General features: G+C 36.1%; 1 protein-coding gene across 1 annotated transcript in view; it reads left to right on the forward strand.

The window, feature by feature from the left end:
- Positions 1-25,360, forward strand: part of PIK3C2G (phosphatidylinositol-4-phosphate 3-kinase catalytic subunit type 2 gamma) — a 276,846-nt gene that overhangs the window by 67,570 nt on the left and 183,916 nt on the right. The window contains exons 12-16 of the mRNA XM_081059023.1: positions 348-381; positions 7,241-7,436; positions 12,281-12,403; positions 17,231-17,362; positions 23,835-23,949. Of these exons, the coding sequence (XP_080915149.1) occupies positions 348-381; positions 7,241-7,436; positions 12,281-12,403; positions 17,231-17,362; positions 23,835-23,949 (600 nt within the window). The remainder of the gene's footprint in view (positions 1-347; positions 382-7,240; positions 7,437-12,280; positions 12,404-17,230; positions 17,363-23,834; positions 23,950-25,360) is intronic.

Consider the following 25,360-nt stretch of genomic DNA (forward strand, 5'->3'; position numbering starts at 1 on the left):
TAGTCATTGTTGTGGAAGGGGTTGAACTTAGGCAATATCTGTAGAAGTGTTCTAATAATAATAATAAGGCTGAGTTTATTCTAGAAATTTCTTTAAAAACAAAACAAAACAAACAAACAAACAAAACACCTAAGTTGTTCATAACAACATTTATGCTTTTCTTTCATCTTACAATTTAAATTTCCTCTGTTTAATAAGTAATATTTATATATGACACCAAGAAGTACTTTGTATTTTTGTCATGCTAGAGAAATTTTAGTTTTTAGAATTGGGATATTATTGGTTTGATGGTTTTGCGAATTTGTTTTCTGAATAAGAGTGTCTTTACACATATTTCTCTTTTTCAGCATTTTCATCAAAATTCAGAGACTTCAGAAAAAGGTAAAACATACATGTACCCAATTTTAAAAAAAAACACAAGTTATAGAACCAAAGATGATTTATTTTTTTCAATTTTCATCCAAATATTATGGTAACACACACTAATTTTTTTTTGGGGGGGAAATTATTTGCTAAAACTTTTTACTGATGAAAGTGATTATCCTGCAAGTGAATAACTATCCACACTCTCTGAACTTTTAGCCTGACATTTGAAAAATAAAAAAAAGGAAAAAAGCAAGAGATCTATAAAAATTAAAGGAATACCGAAAATATCCTTATGACCCTTTCAGAAACTGTAAAATTTTATTTAGCTAATTATATTTTGATGTAAAAATGTCAGAAAAGTAACAGATGTCTTTCTTCAAAGTCACTAATTTCAAATTTAAAGTCAAGTTCTATTTGAAAGGCAAATTCAACATAACAAGCAGGAGGATTAGGTTCTGGAATAAGTAGTGTTCACAGAGGCTCTGAGTCTATAAAATTGCAAGCCACAGAAGGACTTTTCCTCTGTACAAAACAGTGCATGTGTGACAGTATGATGTAGAGAAAAGAGAAAAGCACAGTGACCTGCAATTTGGCAGAACTGGTTTTGAATTTCAACTCTGACACTTTTTGACCTTGTGAATTTAGAGAGTTAAACTCTTTGATCTTCAGTTTTCCTAATATACACAGAAGACATAATAGTATTTAATGAGCAGGGTGTGGTAAGGGTCATTCTTGTATGCACTGCCAAAATGAGGAAACAAAGAAGTGTGTCCCAAATGAAAAATTGGAGAGTACTCCAGAAAAAGAACTAAATGAAATGGAGGTAAACAATCTACCAGAGACAAAGTTCAAAACAATGCTTATAAGGATGCTCAAGGAACTTAGTGAAAACTTCAACAAAAAGATAGCAAGCATAAAAAAAGGATATAGAAACCATAAAAAAAGAACCAGTCAAAAGTGAAGAAGACTATAACTGAAATGAAGAATTCACTAGAAGGAATCACCAGCCGACTAGATGAAACAGAGAACTGAACACCAGCGATTTGAAAGACAAGGTAGCATAAAATACCCAATCAGAACAGTAAAAAGAAAAAAAGAATTTTAAAAAATGAGGATAGTTTAAGAGACCTCCAGGACAACATCTAGTGTAACAACATTCGCATCATAAGGGTACCAGAAGGAGAAGGGGGAAAGCAAAAGATTAAGAACAAATTTGAAAATATAATGACTGAAAACTTTTGTAAGCTGGCAAAGAAGTAGACATACAAGTCCAGGAAGCACAGAGTCCTAAACAAGATGAATCCAAACAGGCCCACACCGAGACACATTATAATTAGAATGGCAAAGGTTAAAGACAAAGAGAGAATCCTAAAAGCAGCAAGAAAAAAAGCAAGAAATAAGGGAGCTCCCATAAGATTGTCAGCTGATGTCTCAACAGAAACTTTGCAGGCCAGAAGTGATTGGCAAAAAATATTCAAAGTGATGAAAAGCAAGGACCTACAACCAAGGATAATCTACCCAGCAAGGTTATCATTTAAAATTGAAGGGTAGATAAAGAATCTCCCAGACAAGAAAAAGCTGAAGGAGTTCATCACCACCAAACCAGTATTACAAGGAATGTTACAGGGACTTCTTTAAGATGGAAAAACAACAACAACAAAAAAAACATCAAAACTATTAATAATAAAATGGCAATAGCTACATATCTATCAACAATTACTTTCAATGTAAATGCATGAAATGTTCCACTCAAAAGACATAGGAGGGGTGAATGGATAAGAAAACAAAACCCTCACATATGCTGCCTACAAGAGACTTACTTCAGATTGAAAGACACAAACAGTTGGAAAGTAAAGGCATGTAAAAAAATATTTCATAAAAATGGAAACAAAAACCGAAAAAAACAACAAAAAAAAGCTGGGGTAGCAATACTTACCGTGTTTCCCCGAAAATAAGACCTAGCCAGACCACCAGCTCTAATGAGTCTTTAGGAGCAAAAATTAATATAAGACCCAGTCTTATATTTATATAAGACCAGATATATATAATATAATATATATAAATATATTATAATATATATATAATAATATAATATAATATAATATAATATAATATAATATAATATAATATAATATAATATAATAAATATAATATAATATAATATAATATAATACTGGGTATAATATGATATAATACCGTGTCATATTAATTTTTGCTCCAAAAGATGCATTAGAGCTGATGGTCCAGCTAGGTCTCGTTTTCGGGGAAACAAGGTATATCAGACAAAACAGACTTTGTTTTTAAAACAAAGACTATAATAAGAGATAAAGAAGGAACCAGTAATCCCACTTCTGGGTATTTATCTGAAGAAATCCAAAACACTACTTTGAGGGGACGTGTATATCCATATGTACATTGCAGCATTGTTTACAATGGCCAAGATGGGGAGGCAGCCTGGGTGTCCATCAATGGAAAAGTGGATAAAAAGGAGGAGTACATATATACAATGAGATATTGCTCGGCCATGGAAGGGAATCAGTTCTTGCCATCTGCAAGGCATGGGTGGACCTGGAGGGTATTGTTCCAGACAGAGTGGTGTGTCAGACAGAGAAAGACAGATGAAATGTGATTTTGCTATTACGTGGAATCTAAAGAACAAAATAAACAAAATAGAAACAAACTCATAGATACAGAAAACATTTTGATGGCTGCTGGCAGGAGGGGGTTGAGAATGAGTGAAAAAGGGGAAGGGATTAAGAAGTACAAAAGGAATTATAGTTACAAAGTAGTCTTGGAGATGTAAAGTAAAGCATAGGGAATATAGTCAATGGTAATAACTATGTATAATGTCAGGTGGGTACTAGATTAGTCAGGGGAATCACTTCTTAAATTACATAAACATTTAAACACTATGCTGTACATCTGTAATTAATTTAAAATAATACTGAATGCCAACTGTAATTGAAAAAATGTAAAAGGGGGTTAAGGGTGAAGGACAATAAGTGGTCCAAATTTCCAGGTATAAAACAAATGAGCCATGGGGATGTAACGTACAGCATAGGGAATATAGTCAATAATATTATGATAATGTGGTACAGCGTCAGATGGTTGCTGGACTTATCATGGTGACTACTTCTTCAGCTGTATAAATCTTGAGTAACTATGTGTACCCCTGAAATAATGTAATATTCTATGTTAGCTATATTTTTAATAAAAACCTTTTAAAAAACTACACATAAATGTTCCCAGAGACTTATATTCTATACTAAATCATCATAGATTCTAATGAATGCATTTTAATTACATATTGTCATCGTTTATTTCATACCATAACATTTTCCCAAGAAGATCAGGTGTAATAAACATTATTTCTTCATATTTCACCACCAAGCCCAGTATCTTGAGTTCTTAATACATTTCTGATGATGTTTGAAATGCACCATTCATTGGGAATGCTGAAAATAAAGCATAATGCATATGCACAACTCTCTATAATACCTGTAAGAAGATTATAACCAAGAACTGTAGTTCTGCCCCAAAAGTAGAGTTTGAATAATTAATGAAATAAGTAAGATTCCTCAAAATATATGCTGGGGCTTGAATTAATAAGATCTCTGATCCAACTTTATGATTCACTTGAGATGTGTAATAATAATAATAGTAATAATAATAATACACAAGAATGATATTATTAACAAGAAGTTTGTGCTTCCTGCTTCAGAGTACAAATAGTATAATATAGGGACCATGAAACAAGATGTTTCTATAAATTTATAATTTTCTGACGCCTGTTGTTCAGGAGAATCCCTGTTGGTTGGCCTCCAGAGTGTGATGACGCCTCTTTTAGGACTATTTTTATGTTCCTTTACTCTTCTATCTCATTAATTGCTACTGCTGATTTCTCAGAGAATTTTAATTAGAGCTCGTTTACTGTGCTTGTCCCCTCAGGCTGTTTCACAAAAAGGCACAATTTTAGAAGCACCGCAAGTAAGTAAAATTTGGCCATATAATAAATTTTGCACAAGATTATGAATAACTAAGTGAATAATAGCATACACTGAACAACACAAATGTTTAGTTATGGACAGAGCTGCTGAGGGGCCGGATGTGGGAAGAAACTGGCCTCTCTCCTGTGAGTCCAAATGCCTGAATATCGGAACACTGCAGACTACTGCAGGGAAAAGCTAGCTCTTTCTGCTATCTTCTTTTCAAAACAACTAGAAACCCAAAAGCAACTTAGGTTTCAGAAACAACTCCTGCGGAAGTGTGTGTGTTTGAATAAACAACAGTGCAGCGTGACTTCCCCCGGCACCAGCTGGAGACAAATCACAGCAGATTTTAAGAACATAATTGCTCATGTCGTGCTTCCTTGTTCTCTCAGCCTCTCCTTGGCTGCCTGGGAGCTCAGATGCGTGTGCTGGGCTCTTCTCGGCGGTGACCGACAGTGGAGGTGGGGAAGCCCCGAGCACCAGGACTTGGAGCCTCACAGGCTGAAGCGCCAGCGTGGGGGGCGCACCCCGGGCCCAGCATTGGGACAGGTGAGAACCACTGTCCATGGTCATCCCGCGGAAGAGGAACCTGGAGTCTGGAGAAGTGGTGTCCAGGATGGACCACTACAAAGCCAAGGCCACGCAGCCTGTCTTCCTCATCCTGCACTCTCAGTACCATGTGGACGCTTCCCTGGAAAAGGACTGCACTGTGAGCCTGCTAGGTCTCCACCTTGTAAATGTGGGGTTTAAGTTGAATAAACGCCTCCCAGACGGCTGTGAAGTCAGTACAACCTGCTGAGGGAAGCACCTCATCGAGGTCGACCAGCGCTGTCTCACCGAAGGCAGAAGACGGAAGGCGGAACGGGGAGGCTGTGCGGGATTTCCAAGAGGAGCCCGAGGGCAACTTCTGGAAAATCACCCAGCAGACGCCAAGCCGCAGGAAGACGGTTACTAGATCTTCATCTACCATGCCAGTGTCATCCACTACGTCGCGTCCAAGGCACACCAGTTCCCTCCAGAAGGGTGACTCCACCTTGCACAAGACTATGGCATTATTACCCATCTGGTGGCCCAGTAGTGCTCTGTACCCTCAGGGACACAGGGTTCAGGTGCTTGACAAGATGTCCCACTCCTGAGGGCCGCCCCAAGGCCCCGCTCTGCTCCTGAGCCCTGTGCCCAGCTCTTCCAGTGTGGAAGCCGCCAAGAATCTCTTCTTTCCATGGGCCATGCTGCAGTTACATTTCATTTCTCCAGGACTTAGTGGTGGAAAAGTAGACATGTCTAAAATGCAGCATTTCAGTACTTATTTCTGGTCAAAGTTGGACAAGGGAAACATTGAGATCAGATCAGACTGATTTCCTTCCCATGGTTTTCTGCCTTACTCTCCACTACCAGGACGAGACTGTGGGGGTTAAGGAGGCCTGCCTCAAGGACTTGATGAGGCCTGACAAATGCCATCACTGTAGGGACCAGAAGCAGATGGCACTAAGAGGTCTTTGGTTATGACCACAGCTAGCCATGTGACCCACCTCACCTCCCTTTCTAGGTTCTGTCAGCAAAGCCCTTCAGGAACAAGGGACAGAGGAAAGAAAGGAGGAGGGGGGGGGGGGACCAGATAATTTTATTCATAGCATTTCACTTCATACGTTCTTTTCATCTCATAAAACCCTTTTGTCACTTAAATTTCTGTCAATTGAAGATTTTCTTTATCTGGATAAAAAATAATGTTTTGTGCTTTTATGTTTTAGTTTATTCTTCCTTTAACTTTTAAAATACCACTACAATTGAATACTAAAACAAAAATAATTGCAAGTAGTGAACATATTAATGATTATAATCCTTCATTCATTCACTACTGCATACAAAATGCCAGCTATTCACTGGCCCCATTAAGAGGTCTGACACTGAACACCAGCTGTAGGATGATGTTCCCCATTCTCATAAGTTTCTCCATCTTTCCTGATTTGAATCAAAGGCCACCAGTTCTACTTGGTCCATTTCATCAGTCTCTTCTACTTCCTTCTACCTCTCAGGTAGAAATTTTTCCAGCAAAGAGAGTTTATCAGGAGAAATAAAGTCATTCTTGGGAAAGTTTACCTCAAATTAATTGATTAGGTGGCCCTTTTCATATGACCTACAATAAATGAGCATGACTTTATTCAGCACACACTTAAGAACTATTTGCTCCTTTCCTTAGTCTTTTTTTTTTCTTCTTCTTTTTTTTTCTTCTTCCCGCATGACACTTCAAGCCACTTTTAGGAAAAAATCAATAGACTTCCTTTAAATTACCAATGGTAAAACTCCAGGAAAGCATTGTTTTGATTTTTAGGAGATTTAGTAAACACCATAAATCATTTCAAGCACACTTCAGATTCCAGCCATGTATTGCTACCATTCTCTTTTTACAGCAGTACAATGTATATATTATATGATTAGTGTTCGGTTAATGGCGAACATCATAGCATAATCAAATTTATGATGATTACCTTTTTAGATAGAATTTGTTTGAAGAATGTATAAGCCATATAGAAAACATGTTTCTTGTCCGGAAATTGATTCTAAACAATAATAACCCAAACAAAAACTATTGCAAATTTCAGTTGATCAGAATGCCGAATTAATAATCCAAAACTCTGATGTGTGATTAAAGACTATGCTTCCAAAATTTCTACAACTGAAGATATGAAAGCTTATTGATTATCTACACTACTAGCAGCTAACACAGGCTGTAATAGATGCACAGATGGCTAATTGGCTTTAGTTGGTGGAGGGTCATTTTAATTAAATTTTATTATAAAAAAAAACTTCAAAGTTATAACAGACAGCTAATAATAAATATGGCCCTTCACAGATGACCTGATTTCTATCACTCCCTACCCCACCAGGCTTAATAGAAAAAGTGACAACTGAACTATCCACATCCATCTACCAGCTAATTCGTGTCTATTGCAGCAGCTTTTATGAAGATTTCCAGCCTCTAAATGCATCTGATAGTGTTTCCTTTGTAAATCCTGGTCTCCATTCCCACCTTAGCTTCACAGTGTATGCAGCTCACAACATTCCAGACACCTGGGTGCACAGGTGAGTGGTGGTGAGTTTTTTACAAAAGTGGTAATATTTACATAGCTTCTAATTAGAATATAATTTGTCTTGTTTGCAGGAGCAAATATTTCATAAAATTTTGAAATATAATCAGCATAAACCTTATTCTTAAAATCATTTTTAAAAACTTTATTCCTAATACATATTCCTTTTCCCTCAAGTCTTCTCCCATTCTCCATATTAAAAATAACTGCATATTGTCAATATATCATTATGGGAACAGAAAATGCTCATCCTACTTAGTGATTATCCTAAAATTTTCTTTTTTTCATGTTTAAATCTAAATGACTAATGCCAATTAAAAGAAGACACAAAGAGAGAGCTGGCATACATACATACAGGAAGATGGAGAGTAATTAAAAATAGGGGAAAAAATCACTCTAATCACCATCAGTTGTAAGTGATAAATATTTTGTGAGATTAATACCTTGATAAAGTGGGAATTAGCCTAGAGTTATTTGAGTTACAATAGAAAGTAACCACAATTATGCATGGAACATCATCAGAATTTAGTTTGACTCTATTATTTAGTATTTTCTTGAATAACATAGGGTAATATTATAATAATTTTTAAAATCCCTTATGGGTTAAATCTATAAGATAATACTGATTAAATCAATTAAAGTTGATAAGATAATAGTAATTTATTAATGAATTCATTGTACCCACTGCATTTAGCATCTCAAAGAAAAGCCAAAAGAAACAATTTTAGTAAAAACAAATAATTGTTACATTGGCCTGTATTTTTACAAATAACTGAACTGTACATATATTTATAGAATTAATTTAATGGAAGTTTTACCTTTTTATGTAAAAACAAACACTATCTACCTATATATCTCTCTATACACATTTCTTTAGCACCCATACGATGATTTCTTTATGCCTTTTCTCTTTCATAATTTTATAAAGAATTTTAAAGCGCTGATGTATAACATAATAAATTGCTATTCTAAGGAATGTTCTAATATTTATTCACTAATATACTTAATTTTAATTCACATTAAAAAGACTACATAGTCAGATAAATAGACATAAAGCTATATGCTGTTGTACAGCATGGTGTAACAGTTTTGTTCATATTTTTCTATTATTTTTTATTCTGTTTCATTTACTAATGTTCTAATCTTTATTGTTTCCTTCCTTTTATTAACTTTAGGCTTAGTTTGTTCTTCCTTTTCTGGTTCCTTGAGTATAAAGTTCTGTTGTTTATTTGTGATCATTTTTCTTTAATGTAGGCATTTACTGCTATAAACTGGTCTCAGTCCTGCTTTTGCTGCATCTCATAAGTTTTTGTATGGTGTGTGTTCATTTTCATCTTTCTCAAGATATTTTTTAATTTCCTTTTTGATTTTTTGTTTCACCCACTGATTATTCAAAAGTGTTAATTTTCAATAACTTCTGAATTTTCCAATTTTCTTTCTACTATTAATTATTAGTTCATTCTCTTTGGGTCAGAAGATATACTTGGTATGATTTCAATCGTCTTAAGTTTGTTAAGACTTGTTTTGTGACCTAACATGTGATCTATTCTGGAGAATGTTGCATGTGCCCTGGAGAAAAATGTGTATTCTCCTGCTGTAGGGTGGAAAGTTCTGTACATATCTGTTAGGTTCATTTGGTCTATAGTGTTGACTAAGTCCTTTATTTCATTATTGAGCTTCTTTTTGGTTCTATCCATTTTAACCAGTACTGAGATCATCTGATATTATTGTGTTGCTGTCTATTTCTCCCTTCAATTCTGTCAAAGTTCGCTTAATATATTTGCTCCAATTTAGGATGCATAATATTTACAATTGTATCTTCTTGACACATTGACCCCTTTATCATTATTTAATGTTTTTGTCTCATGTGACAGATTTTGACTTAAAGTCTGTTTTGCCTGTTGTAAATATGGCCACTTCTGCTCTTTTTAGATTGCCATTTGCATGGAACATCTTTTTGTGTCCTTTCACTTTCAACCTACGTGTGTTCTTAAATCAAAAGTGACTCTCTTGTAGACAGCATATAGTTGAATCTTGCATTTTTATCCATTTTGCTATGCTATTTCTTTTGATTGCAGAGTTTAATTCATTTACATTTAAATAATTAATGATAGGGCAGTACTTTATATTGCCATTTTTTCATTGTTTTCTATTGATTTTGCAGTTTTTTGTCCGTCTTTTGCTCTCTTGCTGTTTTCCTTTGTGTTCTGTTGATTTTTGGTAATAGCATGCTTCAATTCCTGTCTCATTTTCTTTTGTATTATCTTCTACCAGTAGGTTTTTTTCTTTGCAGTAATCATGGACCTAACATAAAACATCTTATATTTCAAACACTCCATTTTAAGATGACAATAACTTAGCTTCAATAACATACAAAAATTCTACTCTTTTCTTCTCCCCTCACCACAGTTATTGATATCGCAAATTACACTTTTTGATACTTTACATGTTTTATAATTATAGTTTTCTAATGCTTTTTTTCCTTTCAATTCTATACCAGAGTTAAAAGTGGTTGATGCACCACCATTACAGTATTACAGTATTCTGTATTTGTTTATATATTTATCTTTACTTGTGAGTTTCACACATTTATACGCTTTCATGTTGCTCTCTATTATCCTTTCATTTCAACTTGAAGGACTGCCTTTCACATTTTTTGTAAGTCATGTCTGGTGGTGATGAACTCCCTCAGCTTTTGTTTATCTAGGAAAGTATTTATTTCTCCTTTGTTTTTGAAGAACCCTTTTGCCAGATGTAATATTCTTGATTGACTTCTTTTTTTTCTTTCAGAACTTTGAATATATTATCCCACTCCCTTCTGGCCTGCAAGGTTTCTACTGAGAAATATGCTGATAAATTTATGAGACCTCTATTTTGAAATGGCAGATCACTTTTGCTGATTTCAAAATTTTCTCTTTCACTTTTGATAATTTGATTTTAATGTGTTTTATTCTGCTCTTCGTTAGGCCCACCCTAGTTTGGTCCATTGGGTTTCTTGAATTTACATGTCCATTTCCTCCCCTATAATTGAGAAGTTTTTAACCATTATTACTTCAGATAAGCTTTTTGCCTTTCTCTCTGTCTTCTCCTTCTGGGACTCACATAATGTGTATATTGATCCAGTTGATAGTTTCCCATAAATCCTGTAGGCTTTCTTCATTCTTCTTCATTCTTTTTTCTTTTTGTTTCTATGACTGGATAATTTCAAATGACCTATATTCAAGTTCACTGATTCTTTCTCTGCTTGATGAAGTCAGCTCTTGAATTCCTCTAGTGTTTTTTGTTTGTTTGTTATTTCAATTTAGTTATGGTAACAAAATTTCCAAAATTTTTGTGGTTCTTTTTTATATTTTCTCTTTGTTAATATTCTCATTTTTCCCCATGCATCATTTTCATGAGCTTGCTGAACATTATCATGATAGTTACTTTTAATTCTTTATCAGGCAACTCATATATATCAATTTCTTTAAGGTCAGTTTCTAGAGATTTATTTTGTTCCTTTTGTTGGTCCATAATTCCCTCTTTTTTTCTTCATGTGCTTGTTACTTTTTATTGGTATATCTGCATTTGAAAAAATAGCTCTCTCTCTGTCTTTATGGATTGGTTTCATACAGAGAAATAATATCACCAATTAGCCTAGCTAGAGATTCTAGGGGTTTTTCAAACCTATTCTGTGGGTGCATCTGCTCTGGATTTTCATGTTTAAATTCCCAATTAGAGAAGTTTGCTTCTTTCTTTAGGAGCTTGTAACTCTTATTCTGTCTAGTGACTGTCTATGCCACTGCAGGTTTACTGGTGCTCCTGTAAGTTGTGCAATTCTTTTTTTGTACTCAACTATTCCCAGAAATATAGGGTACGCCAGGTCACATCAGTGTACTGAGTGGAGTGACACAGGAACTAGTTGTTCATACATCTCCATGAAAAAAAACAGATGTACATTCCATTCTTTCCATTCCCTTCTCCCTCCATCCCCACCAATGGGGAGGCCACCAAGCTTTAACAGCCCCTTTCTGGTGTCTTGCAGACCCTCTGGAGTAGCTGCAAGCTGCCTGGCTCTTTTTTGTTCTCAGTAGCCCATGGTCCCCAGGCATGTAGAGTATGTCAGATCCTGTCACCTCAATAAAAGAGATATGACAGAAACCAGTCCCTCAGGCAATCCCCCAGAAGCTGGAACACTGGACACATTCTCCAACTCTTTCTCTCCCCAGGGAGAAGCCAGGAATTGGGGTTTTTCTCCTATTTATTTTGCACTGAGTTGGGGGAAAGACAGTGATAAGTGAGTATGTACTAGTTCAGACTACCACCTTTGTTTTCAGAGGCCCCAATCTGACACCCATTCCTATACAGCACTTAGTTTCAGGCAAAATAGAAACCAGTCTCTTGGATAGTTCCCTAAAATGCCTGAATGCTTGATGTATGTTGTAGTCTTCTCTTTCCCACCCAAAGAGAAGCTGGGTGTTGAGAGTTTCCTTCTGATCTGCTAGGGGAGGAGCTCTGGAAAATGAATACCATGAATTTTCCGATTGATTTCTATGTGGCTGGTTTTGCACTTGCCTGCAGTGCAGGAGCCTCTTAACTTTTTCTGAATTTTTCACAAAAGAACTAGATCTATGTATTACTGTTGAATTGGAGTCTCTCTGGGGGAAGGAGGATCTGGGGCTTCCTATTCTGCCATCTTGCTGACATCACCAACATAAATTATTAAAGTAGTTTTTAAAGCATACTTATACGGTCAAACAAGTTATCATTTGACTTTTACCTATGAAAATAAATGACCCATATAGAAAACTGTTTCCTTGATAGTGTTTAGCTTACTGAATCAATGTTGTTTCTTTTTAGCTATAAAGCATTTTCTTTTTCCTGTGGGCTTACATATGCTGGAAAGAAACTGTGCCAAGTGAGAAGCTACAGAAATATTCCAGTCAAAAAACTGTTTTTCTTCTTGGTCAACTGGAATGAAACGTAAGTTTAATCTTTATTCTGGCAGGATCATTTATCTAATAAAGATCAGGAGCTTTAGCTTTTTTTTTTTTTCAGTGTTGTGATAAATACACTACGGCTAATGGATAACTGATTATTCAATTAAACAGATTAAAAATCCATTTAAAAACCTAGACAAGTGTCCAATCCACATTATTCAACTAATCAAAGAGGGAAATTGGAAACAAAGGAAAATTATTAATCATTCATAGGCTGTGGATAAAAGTATTTCCCTCTATTTAGAGTTGCAGGGAGGTAGATTCCAGATATAACAAAGAATAAATAAATTACCAAATATCATATATAATATAATCCCAATTTTCTAACAAAAGCCTAATACAAATTTGTTTAAACAATCAACTCTTTTGACAATAATTATCTATGGACTGTGTAAATTGCCATCTAATTTGGGGTGACTAGCTCTTACTTCTCCATTTTATAGATTTATTCTATCAATAAGGAAAAGTATCACCTGACACTGTCCATGCCTGCCTCCTCTCTTCTGTTTCCCCCGACCTCAGGCCCTTTCTTTCTCAGAGTTTCAGAGGGCTCATAGGCCCCATGGCTCTTTCATGGTTACTTATTCTTTTCCTTGCTGTTCCTATGACACTACTCCACTGTCTCTCAGCCATTTCTCTGGTGTCTCCACGGCTCACTTATAGCCAATTTTCTTCCCACCTAAAGTAGAAAAAAAAACAAAAAACTTCTCATTCCACTTGCCATCAGCCCTTTCAGAAGGCCTGGTTTTCTTGGGAAAATTTTAATTCCCAATATTGTACTTTCCTATTGATAAATTGCCAACATTTCTAGGAGTCTTACAACGATGTTAGATAACACCATTTATCCCACTCTTAGTGTTATCTCAATCAATGGAGACATGTCCTGAGACACAACATCTAGCCTTTAATTCTTACATATTTCATGGTTCTTCCCATCCCAAAGTAAATCCTCCTTATTCCAGGAGTGTAACAGCCTTTATCTCCTCTTCTCGTGTTAAGGTTCTTAATTCCTTTGACCAAATATCTGACTTTCAATTGCAAAACCCCATTGCATTGCACAGAGTCAGTTCTATTTGTAAAATTCTTCAATGGTTCCCCAATTTCTATAAGGTAATGTACAAATCATTTAGCACAGCACAGAAGCCCCTCTGTGGTTTGACCCCTGCCTATCTCTGAACCTTTATCTCTGGAGTTAGTCCCACTCCTGCCCCAGCCACTCTCTGTATCTGATCTACTTACCCTAAATGTGAATCAAGAAATTACAACTCTACTAAGGGTCCACAGTCTGTCAAGAGCACAATGCCTTTAATGCCCACCTTGGGAACACCTAATTGTATGTCAAGATGCTCTTCCACCTTCTCCATAAACCCTTTCTGTTTTATTCAAAAAAATTGACCACGTTTTTGTTCATTGATTGGTTTAAACCTCAAACTACTCTCGTATGATCCATTATTGAATGTGTTTGTTCATATTTCTGTTTGTTTCTGCTAAATGATAAACACATCTTTTGTTTTTTACTTAAAAAATGTTTCATTCTATCTCTAGCAGCTAACACAGCACCAGACAGAATAAGAGTCCAGTAAGTGTTACTGGACAAATGAATGAATTCCATGTTATTAGTGTCTCCTCAAAAATGTTATTAAGGGCCGGCCCGGTGGCTCAGGCGGTTAGAGCTCCATGCTCCTAACTCCAAAGGCTGCCAGTCTGATTCCCACATGAGCCAGTAGGCTCTCAACCACAAGGTTGCCAGTTCAATTCCTCGAGTCCCACAAGGGATGGTGGGCTCCGCCCCCTGTAACTAAGATTGAACACAGCACCTTGAGCTGACCTGCCACTGAGCTCCCAGATGGCTCAGTTGGTTAGAGCGTATCCTCTCAACCACAAGGTTGCCAGTTTCGACCCACACAAGGGATGGTGGGCTGTGCCCCCTGCAACTAGCAACTGGCAACTGAACCTGGAGCTGAGCTGAGCCCTCCACAACTAAGACTGAAAGGACAACAACTTGACTTGGAAAACCAATAAAGTCCTGTTCCCTTTCCCCAATAAACTCTAAAAAAAAAAAAAAAAAAAAAAAAAAAAAGTTATTAACCAGCTCAATTACTAAAATTATTTCTGAATTAATTAAAACTTATTCCTGGTTGTTTCAAAAACACAGATTCACTTTCAAATAACAGCTGTGTTCCATCAATTAAACAATTCAAGAGAGAAACCTAAAACTAAAGTCAATTTCAAAAAAAATCTCAAAATAAATAGAAAATCATTCATGTTGTTAAAATAACTACATAAATATTTTTTTCTTTTCCATCAAGACCACACAAGTGTTATATTTCTTTGTGAAAATTTCTTTGATACTCCCAGTAGTTACTCAATCCAAAATTATTTTCATTTTATATTATGTTCACTAAAAATATTGATTTACCATTTTCTAGGTGCCTATAGCATTCTTCATATATTTTGTTAATATGTGCCATTACATTATAATTGATCATACATTTAATTACCGGACTGTGTACTTAAGGACAGAAACTGTGTTGTTTAATAATATGTAGCATAGTTTTTGACCACCTATTATATTCCAATCATCACAGTATAGCCCAAATATATATTATCTCATTTCAGAAACAAAAATACATAGCAGGTATTGTCATTTCCATTTTACAGATCAGAATATTGATGTTTATGAGATTAATTAACTTGCCCCAGATTCCACAACCAATAAATGGCAGAACTAGTGCTCAGACCCATTCTGATTCCAAAGCTGATGTTTCACTGTGATTTCCAACTGTTTCTTACAACACATAAAATCTTAGGCAGAGTATTTATATTCTACAAATAGTTCTCATATCTTAAGTTAAAATAACAAAACAAAACTCTACTGCATTCTTCTATCAACAGTTAACTTTTTTTTTTCTTTTTCTCTCTGCTTTGCAGCAAAACCTTTCCAAAGAGTTTTCTATAATTACTTTCTTTAATTTTTTTCTCTGCTCTGAAACATATTCCAGTCAGGCTTTCATCACCTCTGCTCCTCTAAAATTGCCCATTAGAGTTACCAGTGACACGCATAGCAAAATCTAATGTTTGTTAATCAGTTTTCATCTTATATAATCTATTAGGAACTGTCGTCACTGTTGATCTCACCCTCCATCTTGAAATATGCTGTCCACTTGGTTCCCGCATTTTTTTAGCTTTCCTCCTCCCTCATTGGACATACTATCTCCTCCATCTTCTTTTCTTCTTCCAGACTGATAATGATCTTAGCCCTTAAGCTTCTTCTCTGTTGTATCTATCCTTACTCTTCTAGTTTTCTTTTATAGTCATGTAGCTTTAAGTGCCATCTATATGCTAATAACTCCCAAATTTATATCACCACCCTAGGCATTAGTCATAAACTCGACATGTCTAAGACTAAACTCTTGATCTTACATCCAAACTTGTTCCACACATGGATAGCCACTCCAGATGATCATTTCCAGTTCCAATTGTTCAGGTCAGAATCTCCTTCTCTCAAACCATGTGTCCAGGAAATCTTACTGTCTCTCTCCTCAAAATATTCCCAGAATATTACTTCTCATCATTTTCATTGATCTAGGCCACCATCATCTCTCCCCTCTATTAACACAGTAGCTTTGCAGTGGTCTCCCTACTTCCCTTAGACTTTTAGAATCTTTCTCACACAGCAGCGAAAGGGACTTTTCTCAAAATGTAAGTCAAGCCATGTCATTATTCTGTTTAAAAATCTGTTTCACTCAAACAAAAGTTAAAATCCGTACAATGGTCTATTGTTATATATCAGTATTAGTAGGAAAATTCTAAATGATGTCAGCTTTTAAATCTCTCATTTTACTATCAAAAACTTACTCTGGTATTAGGAAAATTGTCTCATATAGGATAGAAATGTGTTTAAAAAAATTTAATGTTTATTCATTTTTTCAGTAGTAGAGTAGGACAAACATGGTTAAAATTTCAGATCTGTGCCAGCTGCTTGAATAACAAGAAACAATGTGACTTCACTTATTGAATTGCTTCTTACAGTATTTTTCTTCCTTTTTTTTCATCTAAAAGTTTATTCCTTTGATTTTTTAATAGCCATGTAGAAAGTTACAAAAAGGTTTCTCAGTGAATATGAGATTAGTCTGGCTTTAAAAATCTATATGTATTTAAGAAATGAATAAATAACTATTTAGAAAACATGTATTCTTAGCCCAGATTAATTTATTTTTATTAATAAAAATGAGAGAATCAAGGTTGGCAGTAACTATCCACTGTAACTTATAGATTTTTTGTCATTTTTTATATGAAAATCTGACTAATAAGTGAAGTTATACATGAAGAAGCCAAACTCACTGGGAGGAAAAAAAAAAAAACTATTCTAGATTATGTGAGGAATAAAGTGAATTGTCTATGTACTTTTCTCAGAATACCATTTTCTAAATCTCCATCTGATTATAGCCAACTTACTCTTTAAGACCCATTTCGAGTTATTTCCTGCCTTCCCCCATTCTCTGAGAAAATGTTAACCATTTTTTCCTCTGTGCTTACAAATAGTAAATGTTCTAGTTATTGTAATTTTTAAAAATAAGCTTACATGTAAAAATTATAATTATAGCAATCTCCATTGATTGAGTAACTAGTCTCATTACTCCACATATTTATTCTATATTTCCATTTTTATAAAATTAAACACAAAAGTTCAAGAGTATGCCTCAATTCAAATATTTAAATAATTTTATCACATAGCATTATACAATAAGAAAATATTTATGAAAATATCATTGCAATTGGGTAGATAATCTGCTTTCTTTTATTTTAGGATAAATTTTCCTCTTGAATTAAAGTCACTTCCGAGGGAATCCATGCTTACTATAAAACTGTTTGGGATTATCTGTGCAACCAACAATGCAGAATTACTGGCCTGGACTTGTCTTCCACTGTTTCCAAAAGAGTAAGTATATAATGTGCAATTAATAAAGTTCCCATCTCAGTAAAAACCTCCTTGGAACTAAATATTTTGCAGTATATGGCATAATGGGAAAATCAAGAAGACGTTTTATCTTAAAATTGAGGTAGCTCAATATAAATCAAGACTAATGAAAGTGAGACTGAAAAGAAAAATGTAGAAATGGCTTTGAGAACAGGCCTCATGTTCAACTTGTCCACTGGATCATTTACAATAATGAAAAAGTACTGGCATGACCCATTACTATTGATTTTCCTTCTCTAACTAACCAACTTCTATGCATTTAATACTTCAAAATTATTTAGCTCGATACTGCCATCTAGAAACAATGTAAATCATGGAATTCTGGCTGAAGTAAAATTATACAACACAACTGCTTTACTGACCTTTTGTTACCAATAAGAAATATTTGGGGAGATCATCAAAATGGAGGTGTGAGGTGAGCCTCTATAAATCTTCCCTGGAATTTACAACAAATGGAACAACTATAACTCCACAAAGGACTCCCTGCACAGCAGACAGGCAAGACCAAGAGGACCACTACTAAATTCACCTGAAGGTGGGCGAATCACATGAGATGGGGAGGAGGGAAGGGAGAAGTATAGATACGGAGCCACATGGGCACAGGACGCAGACCTAGCTCAGTGCTCCGAGCTTGCTGCATCCCGGAACTACCCCAGCTGCAGGAGAGGGAAGACTGCTAGGGCTCCGCTTATCGCCCACAGGGCTGAGGGGGCAGCATATAACACGGCTGAACCCAACGCTCACAGCAGAAATCTCGGAGCAAAGACTGAGGGAAGAAGGCTGAAAATGGTGGTTTAAGCCCTCACTGCGGAGCAGAGAACAGAAGCCTTAGGCACTGAGACTAGCCGCCTCCTTCCTACCCTCCCAGAGCCTGCCCCTCCCCCACCTTCCCGGTGCTAGAAGCAGAACAGTAGCAGTGTCAGATCAAAAGAACAGAATATTTGCTGTTCTGAGAGCTGTGGACCGCACACACAGATTTGCAGCCTAAGTAGTTCTGGCAAAGGGGAAGGAGCTGTGGAAGCAGTACCGGCTGTGGTGGTGGTTGCCACCATTGCTCTGGGCCACCTCTCACAACTCACCCTGCTCCTCACCCCTCCTATCTGGGTGAATCCCTGCTGGAGTAAACAGAACTGGTGAATCATATGGGCTCTGAATCTGGTTCAGGAAGAGCTTTGGAACTTCAAAAGCTCTCTGCATACCCACATGGATACTGCGCCCTGTGACTCAGATGAACTATTATCAGAGGAGAAGCCTATTTCCCAGGGAATCTCCCCATTGTGTGAGAAGCTGAAACAGTGCAGCGAAAACATAGCACTACAATGTGAGAGAGGAAAAAAAAACGCTGCAGTCGGAAAGAAAACAAAACATTCTACCAACAAGTACTGGAAAACAAAAGAAAGACCTCTTCCTATCAACCTGTTGCAGAAGCCACTCCTGTAGATGTCTAGGAAGAGAAATAATAAATCAGTAATTGCCATGAATAACCAAGGCAACAAGACAGCTCAGAAAGAAAGTGAAAAGTCTCCAGAAAAGGAACTTAAAGATATGGAAATATGTGACTTAAATGACAGAGAATTCAAGATTGCAGTTCTGAAAAATTTCAAAGAGATGCAAGAAAACACAGAAAGACAATTTAGTGAACTCAGAAACACAATCAAAGAACAACATGGGCATTTTAAAAAAGAGATTGAAATTTTAAAAAAGAACCAAATGGAATTTCTGGAGATTAAGAACTCAATAGAAGAAATTAAGAATGAAATAGCCAGCTAGGGTAGTAGAGTTGACCAGATGGAGGAAAGAATCAGTGATATCAAAGATAGAAACCTGGAAATTACACAGATGGAAGAAAGAGACTTGAGACTTAAAAGAAATGAAAGAATTCTACAAGAACTTTCTGACTCCATCAGAAAGAGCAATATAAGAATAATGGGCATACCAGAAGGAGAAGAAAGAGAGAAGCGAAAAGAGAGTATATTCAAACAAATAGTCGATGAGAACTTCCCAAACTTATGGAAAGAACTGGATCCTCGAATCCAAGAAGCAAATAGAATACCTAATTACCTCAATCCCAACAGTCCTTCTACAAGGCACATTGTATTGAAGCTGTCTAAAATCCATGACAAACAAAGAATCTTCAAGACAGCTAGGGAAAAGAAGATGGTAACCTACAAAGGAAAGCCCATTAGATTATCATCAGATTTCTCAGCAGAAACTCTACAGGCCAGGAGGGAGTTGAACCATATATTCAAACTATTGAAAGAGAGAAATTATGAGCCAAGAGTATTCTTTAAAGTTTCATATGAGATATAGCATGTTTGTAGAACATTTCTAGCTAGTCACTGAAAAAATTTCATCTATTTCATTCCTTTCTATCATCTGACACACTACTTTGTATGTCATAGGCAATCCATAAATGTGAAATGTGTAATATGTTTGGAACATTTTTGTCTTTCAAACTAACCTTTGAGTCCTTTTCCTAGATGATTATAATAGTAAAAGTACTGCATCCATGTTGTTTTGTCATATATCACTCACCCCTGGTAAACATTTCACATGCAAGTGATCATAGACAGTGGTCATCTTTAAGTAATGCCATTTGGGACTAATAATAGGCTAGGTGGTGTTTTCCTAAAGGAAAGAGTCACAGTTGTGGATGATGAGACATCACATCAGAACACATAACTTACTTCAAAGAACACTTCAAAAAGCATTTCTAAATATATTTCCAAAAGACCATTTCTCATGAAAATCAGCAAATCTGCCTCTCTCCTGGGTAAGACAATTTAAAGAAATTCAGTTCTTTTTGAGAAATCAGAAGTCCATCGTTGTGGCAATTGGGGGGATGTTATGACTCCCACTGTGCTGCTCATTGTTCCAAGCTACAGAGATTCTAACGCAATTCATTTCATGTTGATATTTCCAGATTAAATAGGCCACTTAATATAATTTTCTTTCACAGAATTATCCTTGCCCATAATCATTTGGCATTGAATCTGTTATATATTACAGTTTGTATTGTCCATACCTAGCCACGGAGAGTTGTAATAAGCACTAATGTCTTTATTTTTTCCAAAGTATATACCACCTGAAAATATGCAGTATGTAGGCCTCCTATTTCGTCATGATTTCCAGAAGTCAGTTTCAGAAGAACAAGTGGTGACTAAACTCATATGTATCAGTTATGGCTGCAACAAAAATATCTACAATAAAAGTAAACTGTCATTTTCAAGCCCACAAACTCACCTTCAGGACTATGAAAAATAAGTCACAAGTTGAAAAGCAAAATTTTGCCCACAGAAGTTTTACAATCCTCTCTTTTGCAGACAGGACTTCTACTGAATCTCTACTGTATTCACAGTGCCTCCTCACTGCAATAAGAAAGTGTTACTCTTACCTCAACAACTTTTATGACCTCCCTTTTCTACTCAAATTCAAAACCAACAGTGTGGTATGGTAGTTACTTCACATTTCTAAAGTGGGATAAATTCCTAAAATACAGAGATTCTCAACCCTGAATGAACAATATCTTGGGGAGACCATCAACACTCTTCTAATCTTAATTCCACGAATCATCATCCTCATATTTTCTATGTACAGAAGTCTATGGAAATTTATTCTCTCCGCCCTGCTTGCAATATCTATAAAGGCGTTTAGGTGCAGTCCATCATCAGAAAGTAAGTGAGCTGGTACCAAGCACACAGAGAAACCTGAAGAATGGTGCCAAACCTCCTTTCCTCCTTGGATTGCCTTAAAGTATATATTATAGCAGCCTTAGTTAGTTGGACAGCTAGCAGTTCATTCTCCTTATGCCTTTTTGCCGGATGCATCTGCTTATACACATACTTGAATCAAGTGTTCTGACTTCATTCTGCCCTCTGTGTGTCAGGGTTAAGGCCATGGTGACTGTTGATCCAAACAGTATCCGAAGCAAGAAATGACAGATACTGACAATTATTCTTGAGTCACCTCATCCTCTGAAGCAATCAGATTAGATCACTCCGTTTTTCAGAATGAAGCATGGCCAAGACATAGAAGGCCATAAATATAACTCATTACATAACTTAGATGCAAAGAAAAATGCAATTAATATGTCACAATTTTCCTCACGACATCCACCCTGCAACTAATAAGGAGGAAAAACTTTCCATCGATGACAAAATAACTAGTTAAGTCGGTAATTTAAATACTTCTTTTAGAAGTATGCTGTCTCTTTTGGATAAAATGTTTAGCCATTCAGTTATCTTCCTGACACCCTGATTCTCTTCCTAAGAGGATATCTGGATCAGAAAATAAACAGATTCTTTGGCCTGGTGACTTCTGATTTTCAAATCAATGGCACTTTTTAAGCTGGTAGCTACTCGTGATAACCAGTTTAACTTGTGATCGGTGTTCTACCAACTTGATCAGGGCTTACTGACTGGGCGGTGTGGGTTCTTGCAGGCACCATAGATCCATCTGAGATTTACCTGAGAATCCCATAGGACCTCAGCATCTTATCCCCACTCTATCACAGAGGACCTTTACCCCCACGATGTGACCCCCATATGGAAACCCTTTCACTCAGGTATCTTTAGCTGTTTCTAGATCACATCTTTTGTATATAGAAGCCAAAGAAGGTCCAACAAAGCTACACTCAGGAGTTCCTTCTGCCTATTTGCCACATGGCCCCAAGTTTAAGGTCATGCCAGAAGTTGGTACAGGGGCAGCTCAAAAGGTGATTTCCTTCCAGGATCTGAAATATGGAGTGCAAAAAGGATGCCCCTCTGCCTTCAGCATAAGCTGTATTCACTTATCTAACACTGTCCATCTGCATTCCAGAAGAGGGGGAAATTGGGACATCTATGTCTGCCATGCTTAGTTCCCTCTTTCTCTGTCTTCTGTTTTCCTCCATCCCAAGTAGCCAGAAAGTGGTGGCCTTTTCTTTGTGACATTCTCCATCCAATATGCCACATCCTCACTCCTGTTGACCCTTTACCATGGACAAGAATATATATTTTTTTATGAATGCTGCTGCGAACATTAACATCTCCAAGTTTGGTGTCATACCTTCTCCTTTTTGCATTCTGACTGAAACTAATCCAAAACTTCTCCCAAGTACATGGATACTTTAGACCATGTTGGTGTAGGTTATATATTCCAAAAGGCAAAAGGGGAAAACACATTAATAATTTTCTAATCTTTACCCCAGTAAGCTTATTTTTAGCTTGCCAATACTGACCCTCTGGTATTATAATACCAAAACAAAACAAAACAAACAAACAACAAAAAAAAAAACACAAGTTTCTCCAGATAGGAAGAGATGGAGCAGAAGGATTAAGAATACTCAAAATTTATTCTGCTAGAAGAGTATTATTGGGTCATGTAAAAATATCTGTTCAATAATGTTATAAATTATACTTCTTTGGTCAGATATTTTCTAACAATATCTTTAGATGTAGAAAATAAAGAAGGCAGCCCTCAGAAAACAAAAGATTTAAAGAAAGCTTTATTTGCTGGATGTTTATCATCATATTTTGTATAGTGTCTGTTAAATGACAAGAGAGAATTCTGTGTTGTTTTCCAAAAGTCTCCTCTGATGCCTGAAAGTTCCTTATAAATTTAAATTTAATTTTGTTAACTTTCAGTTCTACACTTTTTTAACTTGGTATGTTAAAATCAAAGACTGTTCTCAGTGACCATTGGAACAATTCACCAATAATCTAATTCATATATACAGCAAGTTATGGCTTCTTTTTCAATTCCTATAAAGATCTGTGGATTTGGATGTTACCTAAGTTGTTAAAACCATCCATTAATTCTTCTTGCTTAAAGCCTTTCCTGTATGCACACACATTTACTATGGTAATTTACAATATATTTTCAAAGATTCAGAATATGAAAAATCCTTCTATTTATGCATAAAGAAGCATTTCCTCTGTAAAATCCCAAAACTATTTTGATTCTGCAGATCATATGCTCATTTAACTCTTTTCTTTTTTATAAATTTAGAACTCACATCTTTAAAGATGCCCAGGGAATTTAGTTACTATGTGGAAGGTGGGGGGTGGGAGACAATATTCTAAAGAGTTAATATCTTTATTGACTTAAGGCAGTCATAACTCCAAGAATATAAATCAGAGATTCTTAGTTCTATCTTGTAGCAACATTGTTGGAAATTAACAATAAATGCTACCTGTTACAAACCATTGTGGAAACAACTTTGTCATGTGGAAAATGATTGTAGACATCTATAAACACAGCCATGCATGTGATGTATTAGAAATCAACTATTAATCAGTATCTAGATTTATAGGATATTGCATTTCTCTTCTTGCTATTGAATGAAGCCACTGCAATAGCTAATTATGCTTATATTCCAAAAGAAAATATTTATAGATAATGATAGTTTCCCTCATGAACTTACTCCTGTATGTCTGTATGTGTTGTCTTGCAGCAAATCCATTCTTGGGTCTATGCTCTTCAGCATAACATCACAGCATGAGCCTCCCATTGAAATGATAGCTCCAGGAGTGTGGGATATAAGTCAGCTATCCCCAGTGACCCTGCAGGTAAGTGCCAGTTTATGATATTAATGTACGCATGGCTAGTATTGGTTGATAAGTAGCTTGTTGTCAATTACAGAAACAATTTTCTTCCAGGATCACACATTTTAATAGTCTTGTCTTCCTCCAGCCACTGGGATTTGTAAAATCTCTACGGCTTTTATTTTCAATTCAGTACTCTCAAAGAATTTTTCTCCCAGTTTATGTTATAGCAATTTCAAGCTATTTTCCATCCAACACAATTATGAAGGAGAGGGATGGAGTGTTGCCATCAGTAAACTCATTATGTGCATTTATTTTTTTTCCATTGTCTAAAAACAGTCATTGATATATATTACCTTGGTACCTTACTCACACCTGCTTCTGCATTGTGTTATGTTCCTTAAAATCTCTTTTTATTGTACATTTCCTAAATGACTAACAATTAGCTGAATAATGGTAGAGAAACTGCCAACAAAATCTATTATACTTTTTCTCTTAAACTCTCTCTACTTTCTGTGATTTGTGATCATGAATGAAAGGCGATTAATGATTCCAGGCTTCAGTTCTCACTGCTGAGAGCTCCTTATTTGTTCATGATTGCAAACGATCACATTGGTCAGATACCTGAATCATGGCCATTCCCACATATGGGAATGCAGAGAATATGGACTTTCCATCCCCATAGGAAACTGGAAACTGCTGTCTGGGTAGCACTCTAGAAAATGATTTCTCAACCTGGACACTATTGACATTTTGGACCAGATAATTCTTTTTTGTGGGGCTGATATGTGCATTGTAGGATATTTAGCAGCATCTTTTGCTACTAACTAGATGTCAGTAGCACCTCCCCCATTCTGATAAACATGCCTCCCAGAATTGTCACATGTGCTGGAGAGATAAACTTACCCTCAGGTGAAGACTGGTGCTCTAGAGAGAGCTAATGGAGTCTCTAGGCTCTTAAATTTCCAGGTTTGGGGTGAAGGACAAAGGTTAGCAAGATGAACAACATGTTGAAAATGGAAGACAAAATTAATACTAATAAAAATGTGACTTCCACTCTGAAGGCGGTGGAAGCCCCCACCAAATAATAGCCAAGATCCACTTCCAATCTATAGACACAATGATCAAAAAGAGTAGTTGTTCAGGTTAGACCTTGGCACACATAGACATTCAACAATTGATGGTGTACTGATTAGTAAATGTTCCATTGTAACAAGAAGACTACCTTTCTTTAAGAGGATGAATGTATCTTTTCTCAGACTATTTCTTGCCAGACACAAACCACCTCAGCTTAACAAAAACCTTCCAAGTATGATCACTGCCAAAGTTTGTGGGTATAAATTAATGATTATAAGGCTCTTTAGTGACAGTGATGGGTGTAGGAAAACTAAGGAAGACTATCAGATGAGACTCTCCTTGATTCTTCTCAGATGAG

The sequence above is a fragment of the Rhinolophus hipposideros genome (assembly GCF_964194185.1).
Source record: "Rhinolophus hipposideros genome assembly, chromosome: 9".
Lineage (NCBI taxonomy): Eukaryota > Metazoa > Chordata > Mammalia > Chiroptera > Rhinolophidae > Rhinolophus > Rhinolophus hipposideros.